Source organism: Anguilla anguilla, chromosome 1, assembly GCF_013347855.1.
Source record: "Anguilla anguilla isolate fAngAng1 chromosome 1, fAngAng1.pri, whole genome shotgun sequence".
NCBI lineage: Eukaryota > Metazoa > Chordata > Actinopteri > Anguilliformes > Anguillidae > Anguilla > Anguilla anguilla.
Window position 1 is genome coordinate 80,733,728 of NC_049201.1, and position 22,982 is coordinate 80,756,709.

The window sequence follows — 22,982 nt, forward strand, 5'->3', positions numbered from 1 at the left end:
CGCCAAGAATCTCGGAGTGATGATGGACAACAGGCTGTCCCTCTCCAACAACATTGCAGCAGTAACCCGGGCATGCAGATTTTTCCTATATAACATCCGCAGAATCCGCCCCTTTCTCACCACCTACTCAACCCAGCTCCTGGTCCAAGCAATGGTTCTATCCCGCCTGGACTACTGCAACTCTCTTCTGGCTGGACTACCAGCATCTGCCACCAGACCCCTGCAGCTCATCCAGAATGCTGCGGCTCGTCTGGTCTTCAACCTCCCCAGACACTCCCACGTAACTCCCCTGCTCACTACCCTCCACTGGCTGCCTGTTATAGCTCGCATCAAATTCAAAACATTGGTTCTAGCATACCAGGCAGTCAAGGGATCAGCCCCAGCATACCTTCACAAGATTTTCAAACCCTACATGCCAGCCAGATCCCTCCGTTCTGCTACCTCAGGACGCCTAGCACCTCCCCCTCTTCGCACCTGCACTTCCAGAACACGTCTCCTGTCTGTTCTGGCCCCACGATGGTGGAATGACCTCCCTGTGGAGGTCAGAACAGCTGAGACTGTGAACAATTTCAAACGACGACTGAAGACCCACCTCTTCAGGCTGCACCTCTCCCCATCCCTCCCTTCCCCCCCTGTAAATGACTAAACTTAGGGGTGTAACTAGGCAGCTGTTTAATAGGTGACTTAGTTGATGCGCCAGTCTTAACGACTACTTGTATTTTTATTTATTTTTATTTTTCCATAGATTGCGTTGTTGCCGTTCTCGTTGTTAGTGTTAATCAGTTTAACCATCAGGGTCCAAGTTGAACTATGCGGTTGTTCCCTGTACTTGGACCGGTACTTCTCTCTAGGGGTTTCGTCATACTTGTTCCTGGTTATGGTTATACACTTTGTTGTACGTCGCTCTGGATAAGAGCGTCTGCCAAATGCCTGTAATGTAATGTAATGTAATGTAATGACATGAGGACGGGTTACTGTCTGTCTCAGGATTGGAGAGTCACACAGAACTCAACACAAACTAATCACCACATTAACAGTCTGACTAACATACAGTATTTACAATGTGTAATCTACTAACAAGTCATTTCTTTTGGCATTCTTTATTTTTCTGCATCCAAGGTGTATTTCTGATATAAGAAAGCATTTCTATCTGCTCCACCTAATTTTAAAAACGTATGGTCCCAACATAAACACAATGGCACACAGTAAAAAAAAAGGCATAACAGCAAATTCAGTACCTTGTACGTTAATTTTGACACCTGTAGGAAAATCATACATGAGAGGAGTCTGGGATTCCAATCTGAAGAAATAAGTATCACTGTGAGACAAAGGGAAGCGATTCAGGATTGTGGTGCAGTTCTTCTCCTCCAGTTTTCCAATTAATGTTCCTTTAATTTCGTTGTCAGTTCTGCTGGAATTAAAAACAATTTTTCCATAGTGTAATCTTTTTCTCCAGAGTCCTATGGCCTTAGCTGTCAGGTCATTGTCATATTTATAGTCTATATCAAATCTGCAGGGAATCAGCACACAGGATCCGCTTAGAGCTTCTATACTCTGAGGCATCCAGACTTCAAACTTTCTCCCCAGGGCACCTGCAACACACACAACACAACACTGTGAATACAGCAGCTATATGGGGATTGGATCAGCTTCAGCTTTATACACAAACAACAGGAGCTTTACAGACCTTACAACATTTAATACAGAATATTTGTGTGTGGATGAACTGTTCTTGCTGACACAGTCTGATCACGTCCTGCATTGACATTCGCTTTTGACCACAATTTCTGGTCCTATTTACAGATGTCTTTCTCATAGATTTAATGGCAAATGTCATTTTAGTTCCTGTTCCTATTGAAACACTAGCCAGTTGAGCAGTCATTGTGACTAATGCTCCTGCCATCCGTGCTGCAATAATGAACCCTCTTTCAAAGTCACTTTGCTCTTTTCCTCTTTCTATCTTGATCTAAAATCAAGGTCTACTTGGCCTGCTCATCAATTTTATACATGCCACAGAGCATGATAGGCTGATAATTGCGTAATTGTATCATGCAGTACACCTGTAGGGAAGCATCTGCATTCATTATGTTTCTCCACTCGTTTGTTCAAGTTTTTCCTTTAATTTGTCACCTGTCTTGAAATACAGTAATCCTTTTGGATCGCTGTACATTTCTGCAGTGTAGAGTTAGACCCCACCCCTTTAATGACTCACCTTGCAGCAGGCAGCCAATGAGGATTAACCTCTCTGCTTCAATCATGACTCTGAGGAGTAGAGTAACTGAAGTTAGAAAACAGCACTTACACCCTAGGGAATATTACACAAGTCTCAGGTGTTTTTATTAATAATTTGTATGTATTGTAGGCTGTCCTACAGACTGCCATAAACCACACATCTTGCCATAAACATAATTCTTTAATAAACCTCAATGCTCAAAACAGAGAATAATTGATGGACAAAAGACTGCAGAAGAGTTTAGAATGCATATTTAAATAAAACAATTATATTTGTTCAGGAATTGGTTCACATGTGGTGTTGTCTGTAGTCCAGCTCCTCCGGGCCCCAGGTATATCCTAGAAATCAATGAAACCACATGAAATAGGCTGTTATGTGTTGTGAATGAGTGTCCTGACAGAGCCAAAGAAAGGAACTCATGAGCTCAAGAAATGAAGACAACACGGCCACAGTCATTCAGCCCTTACACACTGGACATGTCAACACTCCACTGAGTGTCTACGACTTTCTCAGAACACACAAGAAGTTCACTGTATGAAAATGACAGACGGTTTGTGCAAACCCCCTATTCAGTCATTTTATCAACCAGCAGCACTGGGGCTCACTGATTGGACTGATAATCCTGTTAATCCTGTGTAATTGCCTTTTAATTTTGTAAATAAAATGCAATTACATTCAATTTTGGAAAGCTATTTGAACACACTGCCCATGAAGTAAATACAGTTTTTGCATGTAAGGAAGGCCTGCAATAACCTAACTAGCATAACTACGCATTATTTACAGAATGAATGGACAGCAGCAAATGCTTTCTTTATTTGCTTACATGCAGTTGGTCTTTTTGTGTCAGTGAAAATCAGTTCAGTGAAAACCCTGATGCAACATGTGAGACACTGGAGTCTGTTCTTCAGTATTCCAGGGCACTGTATTGTGGGTACTGTCAACATTCTGTACACAGGAATACATGAATATACCCACATGATTGCCTATGTAGCACACAAGGTCATTTCGACCATAAGCGTACTGTGTTTCCGTGCTGATGGGAGAACAGGCTCATATACTAGAGTGGTGGTATAACCGCTGTGCTAGTTCAGCGCTGTGGTCAGCGTGACATCCTCTTCTGCCAGAACCCTGGGTTTGAGGTCTGTCAGATGTGTCATTAGACTTTGTTTTGCTTTTTGTTTTTATATTTTATGCAATAAAACTATAACCTGCTTGGCATAAATACAATGAAATAAATGGCTAAATTATTCAAACAAAACAAGTCGAGGAGAAGGGATTTAGAGTAGGGGGAATGGGCTGCAGGGAAATCTTAATTTCGCTTTTTCCTTTTTTATTTTTTATTTCTGTGGTCAAATTCGCTCAACAACACCACCGCTGTCACTAGTCTAGTCATTTTGGAGGACCAAACGTTCTACGTTGACTTCCTGTTGGGTGATCAGGCTGAATGTACTCATGTTCTCCTGATGTAAAGGTACAGTCATGATGAAGGTACTGTAGAAATTCAGAACGGGAACAGAGCAGCAGCCAAAATCACTGGCCGTGAAAAGATGTAATCTAAAGTGTTTTGCATTGCAGATAAATCTATGAACAATCCGATCAATCAAACCCATGGAATGTCTTTTTACAGCACCTCCCTTAGGCTAAAGCACCAGACCTCATCGGTCTAGAGTGCACTTCCTGTATGACTCGTTTCCTGAAGCTATTTGCAAGTGTGGCTTTTTGGTACCAACACTTCGGCCCTGCCTAACAGTTACTATTAGGAATGGCGTTTTATCGTTTAAATGGTACAAAGCACCAAACGATTTTGAATTTATCAACAGATTATACTGTATGCGTATATATTGGCAAGACATTTGTTAAGAAATGGTTTTGTATTATTTCATTGTTTACTAGAATATGTGATCAAGCACAAAGTCCTTGCAACTCCATTTCATATGGCTGTAATGTTTTAATTGCTCATTTATATCTACGAACCAAGGTCTTTTTTTATTAATGAGAAAGCTTTCCCTACATGTTCATGAAAGTACAGGCTTGATTTTATCTCATTTGTTTTATATATACAACCATAGAAACTCAGTACTTCTAAATAACATCAAAGCAAACGCTTTAAAATAGACTATGGATAAAAATGCAAAAAAAGGCTTTTAAAAATTACCATCCATCTTCAGTGAAATGTAAGCACTATAACTGAACAATGAGTCATCATTATTAACATGACGTTGCCATGATATTGACTGTCATATGCATCACTACAGAAATACACGTTATACTACCTGAATTTCAATTTCTCAAAACATATTCTTCATTCAAAAAACAAAATGCCTGACAGCCACAATGTATCCAGGGAAGAAATGATCATAAAACATTTCCATTATTGACACTATATATGAGCTTCAGAGTAGTTATTTTTAATGAAATGCTAATCATAGTGGCAGTCTAAAGATAATCAGTAGTTTGACTGAGCCAAGCGCTACACAGGTGGAAATGTACTTACTGTAGAACAGAAGAATATCCAGTCTGTCTCTCTACTGCACACTGACACTCAGCCTGCAGAGCACAAGTATAAATGAACACAACAGAGGAAGTGCACGTGTGTGCCTACATGAAACCTTTCCACTGGTTTCTGAAACAGCTCCTGAACTTTGACTTTTTCTCTGTTATGGTACATTAGTAGGAATATCCTGAAACACCCAATGCTGGGCAATGTTTAGAATTTTTTATTTTATTTTTTGTATGTATGTATTGTGGTTCCTTTGTTATTTTGACACCGCATTGTTACAGATTAACCAAAATATGTGCATGTTTACAGTGCAGTCCATAAGTATTTGGACAGTGATGCAATTTTTGTTACTTTGGTTCTTTACTTCAGAACATTGGAGTTTAAATGACGCAGTAAATAATGAATGAGAGGTCAAAGTGCAAATTGTCAACTTTAATTTGTGGGTATTTACCTCCAAATTAGGTGAACAATGTAGGGAATTACAAATTAGCAGTAAAAGCAATGTGTAACCCAACAATAGGAGGCGCCACCAGGGAGGGGGATGGGTGCAATAATTTAACACAAAAACCAGCACGGATTTGGTTGTCCCGGTCAACATAACCGGGACTTTTATTTTGAAAACAGAAAGCAAACAAAATACAAATAAAACGGTAGCTCCAAGCGAGCCTAACTATATGGGTCTTTTGGGCCCTGGCTAAAGTCGGGCAGCTAAGCTGCTTACCGACAAGACAAATGGTGATAAAAGAGTGGTCAAAAAAACAAGCACAGTTCGGTACACGTTTCAGTTCCTCACACAGAAAATGGGTCAAAAGGTAATCGGGCACTCAGACAGAAAACAGGTCATTCACAGGTTCCAACACAATATCTGCAGCACTCACACAGTCTTTTTGCAAATCAAACTCCAAACTCCCACACCTTCACAGCTGTATGGGCTCCTACTTATACTGAGCTTCATTAGGCAGAATGGTTTTCAGGTGGGTTTAACAAGGGGGCGGAGCTGGCAATTGGAAGGGGGTGGAGCCACCGGAATGGAAAATACAGGCCTTCCACTACAGCTCCCTGCAGGGCCTTATAAATTAAATATATTTTCAGGGCCAAAACGTGGAATGTTCTTGGCTAGTCACTCACGCGACCTGAATCCTATTGAACATGCTGCTCTGAAGGCTACAACCAGGAACTGAACTAATTTTAATGATATTTTACTCGATGCATATGTCTGTCTCTATCACAGCTGATGTCAGCTGACTGGCTACATCCATGAACATTAGAACTGAGTTTTCAGTTGAACAAAACTGCTAATGGAATCAAAATGAATAATTCACTGGAAAAACTACACAACATATGTATATTTTATCAACATTGAGTTCATTTTAAAAGGATGTCCTCAGCTACTGGATGGCTCATTCGGTTATCAAGGTTCAAGGTTATCTTTATTGTCCCACTAGGGAGAATTTGTTTTGCAGCCAGGGTTCACATAAAGACAGAATACAAAAGGACAATTTCATGACAACATCAACGCAATTAAATCACTGAGCTAGGGATGTTGATAGATGCTGGAATCAGCAGCGATGCTCATAGAAGTACAGGAGGCCTCAGTGCACGGCATGTTCATCACGTCTCACGGCAAGTTAATCCAATCCGGTGAAGTTCCCATTTTCTTCCTGCAGTTACAGCATAAATACATTATTTCAAAGACAAGATGGCTCCACATCACAAATGTATTGTTTTGTGAAATTCAGAAAATATTCTGAAAATATTTTAGATAATTAATCAACACTAAATTAACAATTTGGAAATATGCTGTACTGTATAGGCCCATACTGTAAGTACAAGTCAGTTCAAGAAATGCACTCCATCTGTCAAGCAATTTTTTCTGTAAACACTTTCCTAGGTGTATTGCATGATGGTTGCGGTTATGGTTCAATGGTTTATAAAAATAGGTCGGTCATAGACACAGCATACAAGACTCTCATTGAGGTTTAAAAATAATAATAATGCAGCATAAAGCGCACAAAGCATAATATCAGCTTTGTAGCTGGTATAGCCAACAGCCATAACGCCCTGTACCTTTTTTATGTTATCCTGCTGATGGAAGCAGATATCAGCTCAGTTAATACTCAGATGGGAGACCTCCTGGGAAAACTAAGGCACTGCTGGATGATGTGTTGGTCGGCCAGTAGGGGGCTCTCCTTTCCTCTGTGCAAAAGTGTAATCCCAGTGCCGTGCACATTGATAGGAGCTCTGGTGAGGTCTTAAACCAAAATCCAGTCAGCTGTGTAAAATATTAAAAATAAGCTCATGATGTGGTTTAGAGTGTAATGAGTGAACAGGCGTAGAGGAGGCTCCTTTTGTATTTATTGCCCTGAGCTTAAAGAACAGCTGACAAGGAGAAAGGGGGTGTTGTTAGCTTCAGAAGAGTACCCTAGATTCTCTGAGTTCGAACATTGGGTGTGTTTGTCCTAAAGGTTTGAATGCATTCTGAATTGGAGACGAGTTCAAATTCTGTGGGCGGTACCTCCCGTACCACCAGGAGGCAAGAAGGAATAAAGATAATGGTGGATTACTCACATTCTGGGTTTCCCTCCATTTCCCCTGTGACCAATGGCTCCTCCTCTGGACGCGGAACACGAGGGGGCCCTTCCCCATGCCCCTCCCCATCCTCGCCCTTCCCCTTCTTGGTTTTGTTCTTCGGTGCCACCTGTGAATGGACCACGCCGGCCCCTCGGCCTGCGGCCCCATCAGAGGCATCCTGGCCCTGTGTCTCCACGGGCCGGGGGGAGTTCTTGATCGAGGCATCATTCATGTCATCCAGCTCCACTTCCACTTGGCCCTCTGCCAGGGGCGGTGTCTGTGGGCCTGTCTCTCCCAGCTCTGGGTCCCCCTGCTGGGTAGTTGCCAGGGTGTGCAAGTCAGAATTTGTTCGGTCCTGACAAATTCTGGCTCACAAATTAAGCACTGTACATATCCCAGCATCATGTTGGTCATTTTTACAGATCAGCACAATTCCTTGATCCTGATAAGCTTGTGTCAAGTACCATCTTTTTTTCTAAATGAACACATTCTCATTTTGTTACTCTATAAAATAATCCTGCCTTAAGACCCCCATCACTGTCTCAATCAAAATCATTTCTGTAAATAAGGAAAAGCAGAATTCCCAGCACCAATCCTTTTGGACTCCAGATTCTACAGTCCTGTGCTATCATTGCTCTTTATGTACCACTCTGGAGTCAATTCTGATCCACTTTGAAATAACTCTTTTAATTCCTACTGACCTCACTTTGACAATGAGCCTGTCGCTATATTTTATCAAATGCTTTTTGGAAGCACAAATACTGTAAATAATCCTAGTTTGAATCAAAACACTTTCTGTAGCTTCCTCAGAGAAGTCCCAGAGATTTGTCAGACATAAATCTCCCTTGCAAAAACCATGTTGGCTATCCCTTAGGATGCTATTTTTAACATCTTAAAAAAATGAAGGAGTAATTCTAGCTTGTCCTTAATGATAGATTGCAGTATACATGTCATGCATGTTAAACTGACTGGCCTGTAGTTACCTGGATCAGCATGGTTCCCCTTCTTATACGTGAGTGTCACATAACCTTTCTTCTAATAGTCATCATTAAAAAAGTGATAGATGATCAGCCCCAGTTCCTTGAGTACTCTTTGTGTATTTTTGCATTTTACACCAAACTCATCACTGAGAGAGTGAGAAACTTGAGCGAATAATGCAATTAAGTGCAGCTCTGAATACAGCCTTGAGACATTCAGAGTACCAAATATGCTTTCAGCTATTTGTTTGCGAGCATATTTTTTCCTTTCTGGCAAAAGATTCAAGAAAGTAACTGTTAAGGCATGTGTGTGCGCATGAGCGTGTGTTCTTGTGTGTGTGGTGTGTGTGCATGTGTGTATGTGTAAATGTATGTGGTGTGTGTGTGCATGTGCGCGTATGTGTGTGTGTGTGTGGTGTGTATGCATGCGCGTATGGGCATGTGTGCATGTTAGCGTGTGTGGTGTATGTGTATTCACACGTGTGTGTGTGTGTGTGTAGTGTATGTGTCCATGTGTGTATTTGTGGTGTTTGTTTGTCTGTGTGTGTATTTGTTTGTGGTGCGCGTATGTGTGTGCATACTTGCGTGTGTGGTGTGTGTGCATGCGTGCACGTGTAAGTGTGTGTGTGTGTGTGGTGTGTGTGCATGTGCATATGGGCATGTGTGTGTGAGTGTGTGTGTTTGTGTATCTGTGTGTGGTGTGTGTGGTGCATGTGTGCATGTTTGTGGTGTGTAGTGTATGTGTGTGTGTGTGTGTGTGTGTGTGCATATGGTGTTGTCTTTGTTTGTGTGTGTGTGTGTACGTTTATGGTGGGTGTGTGTGTGTGTGTGTGTGTGTAGTGTATGTGTGCCTGTGTGTGTGCGTGTGTGGTGTATGTGTGCCTGTGTGTGTGTGTGTGTGTGTGTAGTGTATGTGTCCCTGTGTGTGTGCGTGTGTGGTGTATGTGTATGTGTGCCTGTGTGTGTGCCTGTGTGTGTGTGTGTGTGTGTGTGTGTGTGTGTAGTGTATGTGTGCCTGTGTGTGTGCGTGTGTGGTGTATGTGTATGTGTCTGTTTGTTCATGCTCATGTAACACATGGCTCAGACTTACCCTCTCTGTGTCCTTCCTTCTACATCCAGAACACAGGCTGCCTCTGTTTTTCCTAAAAACAACAAGCAACATCAGTGCTGAAGTACAGCACGTATACATGTCCTGGATCAAACTCTCTCTGACCACAAGTGTGAAAATTCTGAGGGAGATATGCAGAACCACTAAAGATCTGTTAAGCTAACTGTATGCAGCCTACCCGGGTATCAAGTGTCCCCAAATCTATTCAAAATATCTAAATTGTGCATTGCTGTAAATCATAACATTATCATATATTTCACAACAAATTATTAGTTCTGTTGCGCTCGTCTGTGAACCATCATTATGATGAGATGTACCATACACCCTTGGAAAGATTATACGGTCCTTTGCTGGATATAACAGTTATAAAAAAAAACATAATTAACTAAAAAGAGTTACAATGGCATAAATGCAAGTGGGTTTTTTTGCATGGCCAATGTTAACCCAAACCCCCAATTTCTCAAATACATTGTTAAAGGCAATAAATAACCACTAAATCTTGAAAGGGACATTTCCACACGCAAAACCAACAGTAAGATTGTATATTTATTCCATATTTAGTTACAGATATTGTAGAATCACATGGTGTAATTGCACAAGAATTCCACTTGGTTATGTTGCTATTTAGTGTACTGGCATACTAGGCTATTGTTGGTTTTATCTTGTTGCTAGGACGTAGTACAAAATTTTGGTGGCGAAATACTATTTTTATGAACTCCCAGACAGTGTCCAATGTGTCATGCTAGCGTCCTCGCCCCAAGGGGGCTTGTGCAAAGGGCTTAAAATCACCATGGAGATCATTTTTACATTTCAAGTGTTTAGGCTGGATTTTTCTTCTTCATTTATATTGGAAGTGGCAATTGTATTTCAGCATCATGAGAGAGTGTGCTTCGCAGTAGCAATGTAGCACACATCAGCCAATCAAACCGGCCTAACAGGAGTGGTCTGCAGCCTCCCATCTTCAGCTCAAGGTGAATGAAATTAAAGTAGCCAGAAAGTATCCATCAATCTCAATTGGCTTATTTTCTGTTTGTTGTTACTAACACACACTGTGATTGGTGGATCTCATCTGTTTTTTGTCTTTTCTCAACCAGTAAGGAGACATTGCTTACATCTTATCACTACGTAATTATCCTTGCTGGAGATTATATGATCACGACATCATTCACATCCACACCCAACCTACGCCCCTCCACCCTGCGCCCTCAAATCACAAATAAATTTGGCCACTGTAATGGAACTGTCCACCTCTGCATTTGAATGGCCTACCTGATATGCCATATGATTAAAATGGCAACAGCGACAGCGACAGCGACAGCGACCGCAACACCAGTCTTCCATGAGGTCCCGCAGAAACCTGAGCAAAGGACATTGTGTGGACAGGGAAATTGAGTGAACACAAAACGCTTTAAAAAAAAAAGAAGTAATTTCTTTAAAGGAGTACCATGGTGGTTGAACGTGACACTTCTCAGTTGTCTTCAGGCAACAACAAAACAAATGTGCATAATTTTTTTTATTCTTCAGTCATTTCAATGTACTTTAAAACATACTTTTCTAAGCCTAAATTTCCCACTATAAAAATTCTACAGCACAGCTGCACACATATAACAATAATATGATTTATACAATTATATAATAGATGCACTGAACATACATATCACGTTTAGTTGGACATTTGCTGAGTTGTCCTTGCCATGTTCATTCTGAGCTTCACAGTAGTACTGTTCACTGCCACTGGACTCAGTCACAGTGAAGGTGAGATTCTGTCCAGTTCCTACAGTGTTCATCTCTGTCCCATTCCCTTTATACCAGGTGTATCTCTGCACTGCTGGGTTGGCATTACTGCTGCAGGTCATAGTCACAGAGCTGCCCACCAACAAAGAACCAGAGGGACTGATTGACACTGAGGTGTTCTTAGGAGGATCTGGAAGAAAAATAATGTGTCTTTTATGAGGGTAAACCTCCCTATTGCCATTGTAAAACAAACAATTTACAAAACAAAACTTTTTTTTTTAGTAAAATTAACTTTTAGTTTAATTAACTTTTTTGAGTGCAAATGCAACTACTCATGCATTTGATATTTTTTTCCTAACTCCCGATAAAAATTGCCCTGGAAACACATTGATTTTACATAACTAGACCCATGCTGCCAAAACATTGTTGTCACAGACTATATACAACATGTACAGTATGTACAGACTATGGAGAGGGAAAAAAGCATTACTGTACATGAAGAACTGATCAGGGGAAGTTGGCATTAAAGTCCATTATATTCAATCTTTGTTCGTACCTGTTCAACACATTTTATATTTTATAAAAAGAGGGCATTGAGGAGAAATGCTTAACTAGAACTACTAACACTAGTTTTATTTATTTATTTTTTTGAATAGTATCATTTTCTATAACTGAATAAATACTGACACAGTTCAGTAAGTACACTGCTTAAGAGTAAAATGCAGTGTGCCACCTGGGATTCAAACCTGCACCCTATAATTTACAAGACCAGGCCACTGACCCCTATACTACACTACCACCCAGCCATTTATCACAAAAAAGGCTCTTTCTGACTGTTTTATCCCCAGTGAGAACCAGTCAGTTCTTGGGGTCTAATGGAAAAAAAAAATACATTGCATTTATATCTGTAGTTCTGTTATATGTTTTTCAGTTATGATCAACTCTCAATCCACGTTCAAAAAACTGATATGATTAAATATTAAAAGATGGTAAACAGGATTTCCTGGTTCTCCAGTGTGAAAAACAATAAACGTGTTCATGTTTCTGTGCTGATAACATTAGAATAAATATAAAGCACATTTATTTTGCAAAAAATAAAATTAATGGACATATAATTAGTAGGATGATAAACTTACAATCAACTTCCAGTTGTACAGTTGAGTTCTCCTTGCCATGTTCATTCTGTGCTTCACAGTAGTACTGTTCGCTGCCACTGGACTCAGTCACAGTGAAGGTGATATTTTGTCCAGTTCCTACAGTGTTCATCTCTGTCCCATTCACTTTATACCAGGTGTAGTTCTGCACTGCTGGGTTGGCATTACTGCTGCAGGTCAGAGTCACAGAGCTGCCCGCCAACACTGATCCAGAGGGACTGATTGACACTGAGGTGTTCTTAGGAGGATCTAAGTGATACAAAAATACAAAACTTATTTTCTTAGTTTGTGAGGAGTTATACACAATCTGATGATGTGTAACAGTTGCGTGCTTTAAAATAGGGGTGTCCAATCATATCTGAAAATGTCCGTTGTGTTTTAGTTTTATCCCAGCATTACAACACCTGATTTAATTATTGACATAATCAAGATCTTGAATCAGATATATTAGTGCTGGCATAAAACAAAAACCTGCACCCACACCAGAATTGTTCAGAAAGGATTGTCCTCCGCTGCTATAACGGATGAGCACAACATCAGGTAATTTACATTTGCTTGTTTATGATTTTTATTTGTATCATTGTATTTATTGTCATTATTCAATCATGGTGATAATTCTGCACAGGATACTGACCATGAAAAAAGCTCAAAGCAATGATTATTATTATTATTATTATTATTCAATGATTTACAAAAGCTAAGAATAATACTTTCAAATCCAGCTCTCTTACACAGAACTCTTAGAGTCAGACTGGCCTCAGATGTCTTCTGAATGCCTCCTTGTTGCAGTGTGTAAAGTGCACTGCAATTGATTGTCTTCCCATGGTGGAGGTGGGAAGCAGTGAAGGTCAGAACAGAAGACACAGATTTGGTTTGATCCTCATTCTCTTGCAGTTGATCCACACTGTCATTCAGCCTGGGGGTCCATGTCAGATTTGGGGGGAGTTTAGGACAGGGGGCTGCAGCAGAGCAGCTCAAACTCACAGAGGTCCCCTCCATCACCTCCACCCTCTCTGTGGTTATCTTGGGTTTGGGTGGAGAGTCTAGGAGGCATGGAGATATGAGGATGGGTTACTGTCTGTCTCCGGATTGGAGAGACACACAGAATTCAGAACACACACTAATCAGCACATCAACAGCATCTAACTAACAGCATTTAAATGTGAAATCTAAAGACAAATCATTTTCATTCTTTATTTTACATCCAACGTGTATTTCTCATAGAGGACAATAATTTTAAATGTATAGAATCAACACAATGGCACACAGTGAAAAAGGCATAACAGCAAATGCAGTACCTTTTGCATTAATTTTGACAGCTGGAGTATAATCATACTTGAGTTTATTTAAGGATTCCAATCTGAAGAAATAATCACTGTAAGATGGAGGGAAGCGATCCAGGATTGTGGTGCAGTTCCTCTCCTTCAGTTTTCCAGTTAATGTTCCTTTAATTTGGTTCTCAGTTCTGCTGGAATCGAACACGATTTCACCGTTAATGCTACTTTTTTTCCATAGTCCTTTAGCCTTAGCTGTCAGATCTCTGTCAAATTCAGATTTTATATCAAATCTGCAGGGAATCAGCACACAGGATCCACTCAGAGCTTCTATACTCTGAGGCATCCAGACTTCAAACTGTCTCCCAAGGGCTCCTAAAACACACACAGCACATATCAGTAAATACAGCTGTTATATGGGGATTTGGGTCAGCTTTATACACACACAACAGCAGCTTTACAGACCTCACGAGACTTTGCTGTGCGAATGTTTTATTCATATTTAATACAATAAACGTTTTACTGACTGAAAGCTGCAATTATAATTAATATAAAGCACATTAATTCTCCACAAATTTATATATAATAATCATGTTTTTATACCATAATAATCTACAGTCATCCCTTTGGATCGCTGTACATCTTTCCAGTATAGAGTTAGACCCCACCCCTTTAATGACCCACCTTGCAGCAGGCAGCCAATGAGGATGAACCTCTCTGCTTCAATCATGACTCTGAGGAGCAGAGGAACTGAAGTTAGAAAACAGCACTGACACACTTTTATTTTTTTAATTAATCATTTGTATGTATTGTAGGCTGCCCTACAGAGTGCCATGAATCACACATCTTGCCAAAAACATAATTCTTTAATCCGCCTTAATGCTCAAAACAGAACACAATTGATGGACAAAAGACTGCAGAAGAGTTTAGAATGCAAATTTCAATAAAACAATTACATTTGTTGAGGAGTTGGTTGCCGTCTTCTGTTGCTTGTAGTCCAGCACCACCTGGACCAATATATATCCTAGAAATAAATGAAACAACATGAAATGGGCTGTTATGTGTTATGACTGAGTGTCCTGACAGAGCCAAAGAAAGGATCTCATGAGCTCAAGGAAAGAAGAAAACACGGCCACAGTCATTCAGCCCTTACACACTGGACAAGTCAACACTCCTCTGAGTTTCTAAGACTTTCTCCAAATGCACACAAAAAAAAAATATATATTTTCAAATATCTTTCCTTCTTTTCCTTAAAGGCATGACATCTTCACAATGGGCAATGGGTTTTGTTGAGTATGAAATTAAGAACAAGAAAATTATTTGAATAAGGATCTTTTTCTAAATTTTTTTTTTTTGAATCAGTAATCTTTAATAAAGATAAATAGACTATACATGTACAACACAATGAAATGGAAAATGAACATAATCTTAAAACTCTGTTTTAGTCATGTTGAGTTCAGGAATGTTTGCAAAGTTTAATTTTACTTTTAAAGCAAAAAGCATGTATCGATATATAAATAAGGCTTGGGAGACTAATCATTTGCCCTCCTCTGAATATTTCATTTTAAAATGAAAAAATGAATATTTTAGCATGTATCCTGGATTATAATTTGGCTGGAGTGGTTCCAATTCCATATAATTCAATTGGTTAATTGCTTGTGATACTTTTAAATCTTTTTTAAGATACTTTCATAAACGATAAAACCATGAACATGTGAAAACTCATACCTATAGGGCCAAAGCATCAGACCTCTCCAAACAACAAAAGCGTGTTTCCAGTATTGCCCTTATACTGAAGCTGTTTGCACGTCAATTTCAGTCCACACGGCAAAATGACTTTGGATTAAAATGGCGAAAAGTCAAAAGGCTAATTCGTATTGCGGTGCCCTTTCAGTGCGTATAATGTCTATTTTGACACACACTTTAAAATGCCTGTATGAGATTCAGTTTATCACAATATATGATAATATTTGAAGAATACAATGTTTACACTCAATCTGTAATTTCTCTACCTTTAGGCAAAATAGAAAATCACCTACAAGCACAATGTCTCTTGAGAAAAATGAACGTAATGTGTTTCCGTTATAGACAGAATAAATCAACTTCAGTACAGTTCTTTTTAATTGAATTTCAATAAAAGTGGCAACCTGATTAATCTATAGTTCGCTTGAGCCAAGTGGTAGAAATGTACTTACTGTAGAACAGAAGAATATCCAGTCTGTCTCCACTGCACACTGACCCTCAGCCTGTAGAGCACAAGTATAAATGCACACAAAAGAGGAACTTCTCATATATGGCCTTTCCTGAATCATGCTCGGAACGTGATGCTGTGAATATTTTTTTTTTAAACTTTCACAGAAAATGTGTGAGACACAAACATGCCAAAAATGTAGAATGTGTCTTACAATTGCTGCTCTGATGATCAAGCTACTTCGACTTCATAAAACAGTAACAGTCTGCATTTACAGTTAAATTAGAATACATAAAGTAGCATTAATTTCCAAAACACAAACATTCAGCAGAGTAACATCAAAAGGAGAATGGACAAATGAGGAGCTACTGCACAACAGTCAATATAACACTCTTAAACAGTACAAAAATAATAAAATGATACAAAAACATTTTACAATATTAGCTTATTATTATTATTATTATTATTATTATTATAGAAGGATGTATAATTATTTTAGCTAATACAATGCAGATATACAGTATGTTGTTAACCAAATCAGAAGTAACCAATTATAAATGAACTTTTATGGTCAATTGCTGGGTGCTTAGCAGAACTGCCTCACAATGGGAAAAGCTAATCCTTACTTCCAGATTCAGATAGCTTTCGCAGTTCAAACTGCTGCTGCACACATTGTAATCGACCCTGAAAATCTTCATTATCTATTTTTTGAAGACATTTATTTGATACATGTTGACATAAATCACAGTCCATCAGAGAAATCATACAGACACAGAAGGTTGTAATATATTCAATAGTTCTTATTCAAACACATGCTACATCAATGCCCACCCAAACATAATCTTTTCAGAAAATTACAGAAAATACAACAGAGTATATAAAAAGAGATATCTCTTTCCCTTCCCTCGCCTAGCACCTCAATTTTTAGCACTTAAATACTTTTCAATTGGTTCTGAACATGCATGACCACCAATAAATTGAAATACTTCACATTGTTTAGTCTATGTCAGTGTTTTACAATCCTGGGACTGTAGACCTACTGTGAACGCAGGTTTGTTGTGAAAGCAAAAGTAAAGTTTTTATCAATAAAGTTTGATGAAAATGTGTTCAGCTTAACCATAACTGTGTGGTTAAATGTACACAATGCAGGTTTGACTTTTTGCCGTTCGCGGACAACAAGCTCCATTTGTTTTCAACGGATATTTTCAGGTTTTGGGTAACCCGGCTTCAAAGAGTAAAAAGACTGACCATGTATTTGCTCCATCACCATGCCCTAAACCAGCTGATTCTAATTAGCATAACTCTTCAGCATGATAGGAGAACTAATTATTGTGATCGGCTGGTTTAGTTCATGTTGGTGGAGCAAATATGTGGTCAGTCTTTTTACTCTTTGAAGCCGGGTTACCCACCTCTGCTCTCAACAAACCGGACCCCAGCTGATTTCACCTGTCTGTCTGTAAGTGAATCAAAGAAAAATGGAACCTCATTTAGCTGGAATTATTTGTCAAATAGCACACAGGGCGCAGTACATGAAAGCATATCTTGGTCTGACTAATTTATATTCCTGGCATGTGAATATGGGACATTAATTTTTTTAGGGCATACATTGCTATTTCTGGTATACCATAGTTTTAAAAAGTGAAGTTGTCCTTTAATAGACAATAGGAAAAAAAAGTCTAATTAAGTGCAATTAAGTATCTAATTAAGAATAATTACCAGCCCATTACAATATAAGCTTGTGTGTAGTGGCTAGAAGAAAAACCAACAGGCACCGTGGGTTCCCAAGACCAAGGCTGAGAATCACAGGTCTAAAACAAGAAGAAACATGTTTTAAAACTGCTCTAACATGCACTGTGGTAAATGGTTGAAATACTTCCTTCACACAGACGGTCCTCACATCGAAATAAGAAACAGCAAAAGTGAGGTTTACAATTACCATGCAACAGTACACATGGGTCTGCATGTTTTTTTGTTTTTCAATTTATTTTTCCTTTTTTATATTCCATTTGAGGAATAGAATGAAACATTTTCGTGTTCTCCATAACTGCCTAATGTATGTGAAGTGCAAAGATGCACAACAGTCGTTAAATCAAAACAGGGACAGGGTCAGTCAAATACTGTGAGCAAAAATGATTGTGTAAAGAGGATGAAAAATAAAGACGCAACAAAATTCTTTTCTCCAAGAAACAAAATGAACATCTCCTCACATAAAAATGCCTTGTGGACAAATACAGAAAGGTGACACTCCACATTCAGTGATTAGTTTCTTCAGACAACTGGTTTTAAGGAAACACAACGTTCTTATATTTTTAATGGGACACAGCAACTGGTCTCAGTTTCCATTTCAAAGGTTCTGGTAGTCATTCTCCTCTTCTTGTGAAGTCACAGTGTCTTTCTGATACTTAACCTATACGTACACACACACACACACACACACGCAGGTTCATAGTTATTTAAAGCAGCACCTTGGTGCATGAAATGACATACTCTCGGGCAGTGTTCATACCAAGAGGAAAATGTGGAAAGACAGACCCCTTTTTTATTACAAAATTAACTCTGTATGATATTGTAAATTTAAAAAAAATTGTCCAATTATGTATGCATTCTTTGATTATTAACAGTGAAGCCACATATCCTCCGACGAGATGCAAATTTTTAATCACCTCTCTTCACTTCAGCCTAGTGGCGCCCCCTGGTGTATATTTCTGTGTCACGCTTGCTCACCTGCAGCACGTCATATTCAGGGCACATGTTGGAAAGCTGCAGACTGGCATATGTGTCCCCGTCCCTCCCTCCCTTTAAAGGAAAAGACACACAGATGGTGTGAATGTAAAATAGAGGTGAAATCAGGCTGAGCTGCAGACAGAGTGTTTCAGAAGAGGAAGAGGAGGAAAGGATGGTGAGACTCACCTTCAGTCTTCCAGACAACCTGGAAACGTGAAAATCAGAGTAGAGAGAGAATGTGTTATTGCCTCTGCTCATACAATATGTCTCTGCAGACCTCAGTCATATACTGTAAGGGATGGTTTTAATTTTAGTCATTTTTACTGAAAGCATAATTGCCTCTCAGTATCTGATCAGAGAACAATTGACCCTGGATCCATGCAAATCAGTACATTCACTGACAAAACTTAATTAAGCTTATAGATATAATAACAAAAAAACATAATTGTCATGGTTCTGTGGTTTGTCTGTGTTTCCCTTTTTTGGCCGCCTGATGGCGGAACTTCAGTTTTTAGTTCTGTCCTTATACCCCGTTTAATTGTATTATTCTTTTCAATTATTCTATTATTGTTTTTGGGTTGTCTCGTTTTCCCTTCCCTCTCTGTGGCCTGATTGTGCATTGTGCCCTCCTGTGTCTCGTCAGTGTCGTGTCTTTTTAAGTTCCCTTCTTCCATGGACCAGTACTTCTCTCTAGGGTTTTTCGTCATACTTGTTCCTGGTTGTGGTTATACACTTTGTTGTACGTCGCTCTGGATAAGAGCGTCTGCCAAATGCCTGTAATGTAATGTAATGTAATGACTCAGGTGCTGGATCCTTTTTTGTGTGCGTTTTGGATTGTGTTTCGGTTTGTGCTCCTTCGTGTACTTGTGACTCAGTGTTTTGCCCTGAGTGTTTTCCTCCCTGCCCATGCTCTGTTTTTGCATTGTTTTTGAATTTCTGCATTTTCTGTTTTTGCGTGTTAAGAACTTTGTCCATTTTTGACTTGCTTTGCACGGCTTTGTTTTTGCTGTTTTTGTATTTATTAAAAGTAACTTCCTCGGTTTTGTGTTTACCCTTTGGATTTTGAGTGTTTTTTGACTCTGCGTTTGGGTCCATTCCCCCGCTCAGCCTGACACAATTGTCCTTCAATAGATGTAAAAATTCTACTTAAGAGCAATTAGTTCCTAATTAAGAACAACGACCAGCTCATGACAATACAGAGCATGTTTCTATGGTTGGAACAAAAACCAGCATACACAGTGGGTCCCCTGGACCAGGGCTAAGAAGCACTGGTCAAAAACAGAGGAGCAGGAAGGAAATGTTTTCAAACTGCTCTATCAAACACAGTGATCGATGGTTTAATACTTCCTTCATACACACCGTCAAAACATTAAATTGAGAAACATCAAAATTCAGGTTTAAAATATCCATGCAATAGTGTATATTATACTGTATAATATTATATAGTATAGAGTCCATTATTTTTTTTTCTTCCGTTTTTGAGTTTAAAGAATAAAGAATAAAAAAAAAAACATTTGGTTTACTTAAAATTTACTGTCAATCTGTCCCACAACAGCAATTGTTGAAAATTCATTGGGATGGAAAATGAATTTCTATTTCTCAGAAATGAGTGAATTCAGTGAAGATGTCGGAAATGGACAATGAACAAAAAATATTCTGTAAAGATGATTAAAAATCAGAATGGATAAAACAAAAAATTTCTGCCAGGATAAATATCAAATAAAAAAGATAAATCTGAAGAAAATCCCTCTTGAACATACAAAATAAAAGTGACACTGCATTCAGTTGTTTTCTTTAAACAATAGCTTTTCAGAAAACACAACATGATCACATTTTTAATGAGCTGCAGTTGGTCTCAATTTCCATCTCCAGGGTTCTGGTAGTAATTGTTCTCTTCTTGTGAAGTCCCAGGGTCTTCCTGATGCTTGTTTTTTACCTACACACAGACACACACACAAACACACACACACACACGCAAACAAACAAACACACACACACACACGCATGCACACGCGTGTACAAACACATGGACGCACACACACACACAAACACACGTACACACACATACACACAAACACAAACACACACATGCACAAGCATGCACAAACACACAGGCACACACACACACACACACACACACACACATGCATGCACATGCATGCACAAACACACGCACACACACAATGTTTGGTTATTTAAACCTCCATATCTGGATCAGAGCCACACTTTGGCACTTGAAATCATTCCGTCAGTGGAGGGAGCAGGCAGGGCTTATGATCATATCATGAAGAAAATGTGAAAGTTTTCTTCCAATTATAAAAATAAATATCAGTAAACAGCAATAATATTAATCAAAAACTTCTTCAATTTTGTAAAAATTCTTTTGAGAATCCGTACCATATTTATTCTGAGTTTGCCAGCTTTCATTTTGTGGAAAAAATAGCATCAGTCAGAGTTAAGTACGAGTGTCAACTGTATCCAATCCAATGTGATTCCATAGAGCAGTGGTTCTCAACTGGTCTAGCCTCAGGACCCACATTTTTCCTTCGTCATTAAGTCGTAACCCAAATTTCTGACATTTTTGAACCACTCTAATTTATTTCACAAAAAAATAGTGCAGTAATACACAATGCCTTCATGCACTTTTAAAAACATGAAAAAAACAATAAACGCGCAACTAAGGCTAAAAACCCATAATAAAAAGGCAGACTTATCTTGAATTACAGGCATATATGCTTTTTAAACAAGTTTAAACTGGTGATACTTATCAAGTTTCAAGAATCTAAATTTAACTGTAGCAGAGATTACCCTATCAGGGGATACATGCTGAACAGCACTGTATTATGAAGAATATTCAGTAGCACTTTACTTGAACCCTTCATCATAAGGCTGACATAACAGACCTAAGTTTGGGGGAACTAATGGGATAACTGGGGATGCTTTTTGCTCCTGACAACGCACATATGCCAGCTTAGGCCCACCGAACCCAAGTACAAATCCACAGTACTGAAAATGTCCTCTGCAGTTGTAGTGGTGGGAAGATCTCTAGTGCAGAGAAATTGCTCCTGCAAGTCCCCTTCCCACACATGCCTCACATAAACAAGTAAAATCGCATGGTTAGCGATGTCTGTGGATTCGTCCATCTGTAATGCATAGTGAGCACTTGCCTTGACGCGAGCTGTGGTCTGTTGTTTGATGTCATCGGACATTTCTTCAATCCGCCTACTTATGGAATCATTCGACAGTGGTATGGTCTTCCGTTTATCCGCAGCAGATTGATCCAGCACCTCTCTGACCATGTCAACGGCTGCAGGTAAGATGAGGTCTTCTGCAGTGGTGTGGGGCTTCTTGGACTTTGCAATACGGTGAGCTACGTGGTAAGATGCACGGAGTGCCTGCTCTTGCTTCAAACATGAAGACGTTAGGCACTTTTGCAATGCCCTCAGCTCCTGGAGTCATCTTTGAAAGTACTCGACAGGTTTGTCTTTATGAGCGGAGTGTTTCGTTTCTAAATGGCGTTTCATTTTTGATGGCTTCATGCTTTCATGTGCCAGCACTTCGCTGCACACAACACACTGAGGTTTTGGTCCCTCTCTTTTGTCCTCAATGTAAGAAAACCCATATTTAATGTAGTGGGTGTCGTATTTGCGTTTCGTCATGTTTACAAATGCTCGAATGTTACTGTCATAACAACGCTGGCAGAAAACGCTACTGCACGCGCGCTGCGTCATGGGAAACGTATGTCCTTCAAAATAAATTCTGAATAATTTTTCCCTCAATTTTTTTTTTTTTTTGACGCACACATCTGCGACCCACTCAAAATGACCCCACGACCCATTTTTGGGTTGTGACCCACCAGTTGAGAACCACGGCCATAGAGCATTTTAGCCCTTCAGCTGAGTCTGGGAGGTTCTCACCTCTGTTTGAACTGACTGATTAAAAGCAAACACAGATCTGATCCTGTCTTTACTACACACGTCTCTGATACTGAGAATCTGAGAATCTGCATATGTTTCAGAAATGTGATTAACCAGCATAGTGGCGCCCCCTGGTGTGTATTTCTCACACTTGCTCACCTGCAGCACATTATAATCTGGGCTGATGTTGGGGAGCTGCAGACTGGCATATGTGTCCCCGTCCCTCCCTCCCTTTAAAGGAAAAGACACACAGATGGTGTGAATGTAAAATAGAGGTGAAATCAGGCTGAGATGAGTGTTTCAGAAGAGAAAGAGGAGGAAAGAATGGTGAGACTCACCTTCAGTCTTCTAGACAACCTGGAAACGTGAAAATCAGAGTATAGAGAGAATGTGTTATTGCCTCTGCTCATACAATATGCCTCTGCAGACCTCAGTCATATACTGTAAGGGATGGTTTTAATTTTAGTGACATTTTACTGAAAGAATAATTGCCTTTTTGTAACTATAATACTCTCTATAATACTCTATACTACTATATAATTTCAATGACTGGCAACACTTGCATTCTCATCCACTTCGATTTTTCAGGTTGTGATTGC

At 39.4% G+C, this 22,982-nt stretch overlaps 2 protein-coding genes across 2 annotated transcripts in view; both read right to left on the minus strand.

The window, feature by feature from the left end:
• LOC118227262 (myelin-associated glycoprotein-like) overlaps window positions 1-14,511 on the minus strand; it is a 63,081-nt gene extending 48,570 nt beyond the window's left edge. Inside the window, exons 1-3 of the mRNA XM_035417483.1 lie at window positions 14,508-14,511; window positions 14,236-14,285; window positions 1,239-1,592 (exon numbers count right to left, since the gene is read on the minus strand). Coding sequence (XP_035273374.1) covers window positions 1,239-1,592; window positions 14,236-14,281 — 400 coding nt within the window. The 5' untranslated portion in view covers window positions 14,282-14,285; window positions 14,508-14,511. The remainder of the gene's footprint in view (window positions 1-1,238; window positions 1,593-14,235; window positions 14,286-14,507) is intronic.
• LOC118232529 overlaps window positions 1-22,982 on the minus strand; it is a 302,745-nt gene that overhangs the window by 202,137 nt on the left and 77,626 nt on the right. The window lies entirely within an intron of this gene.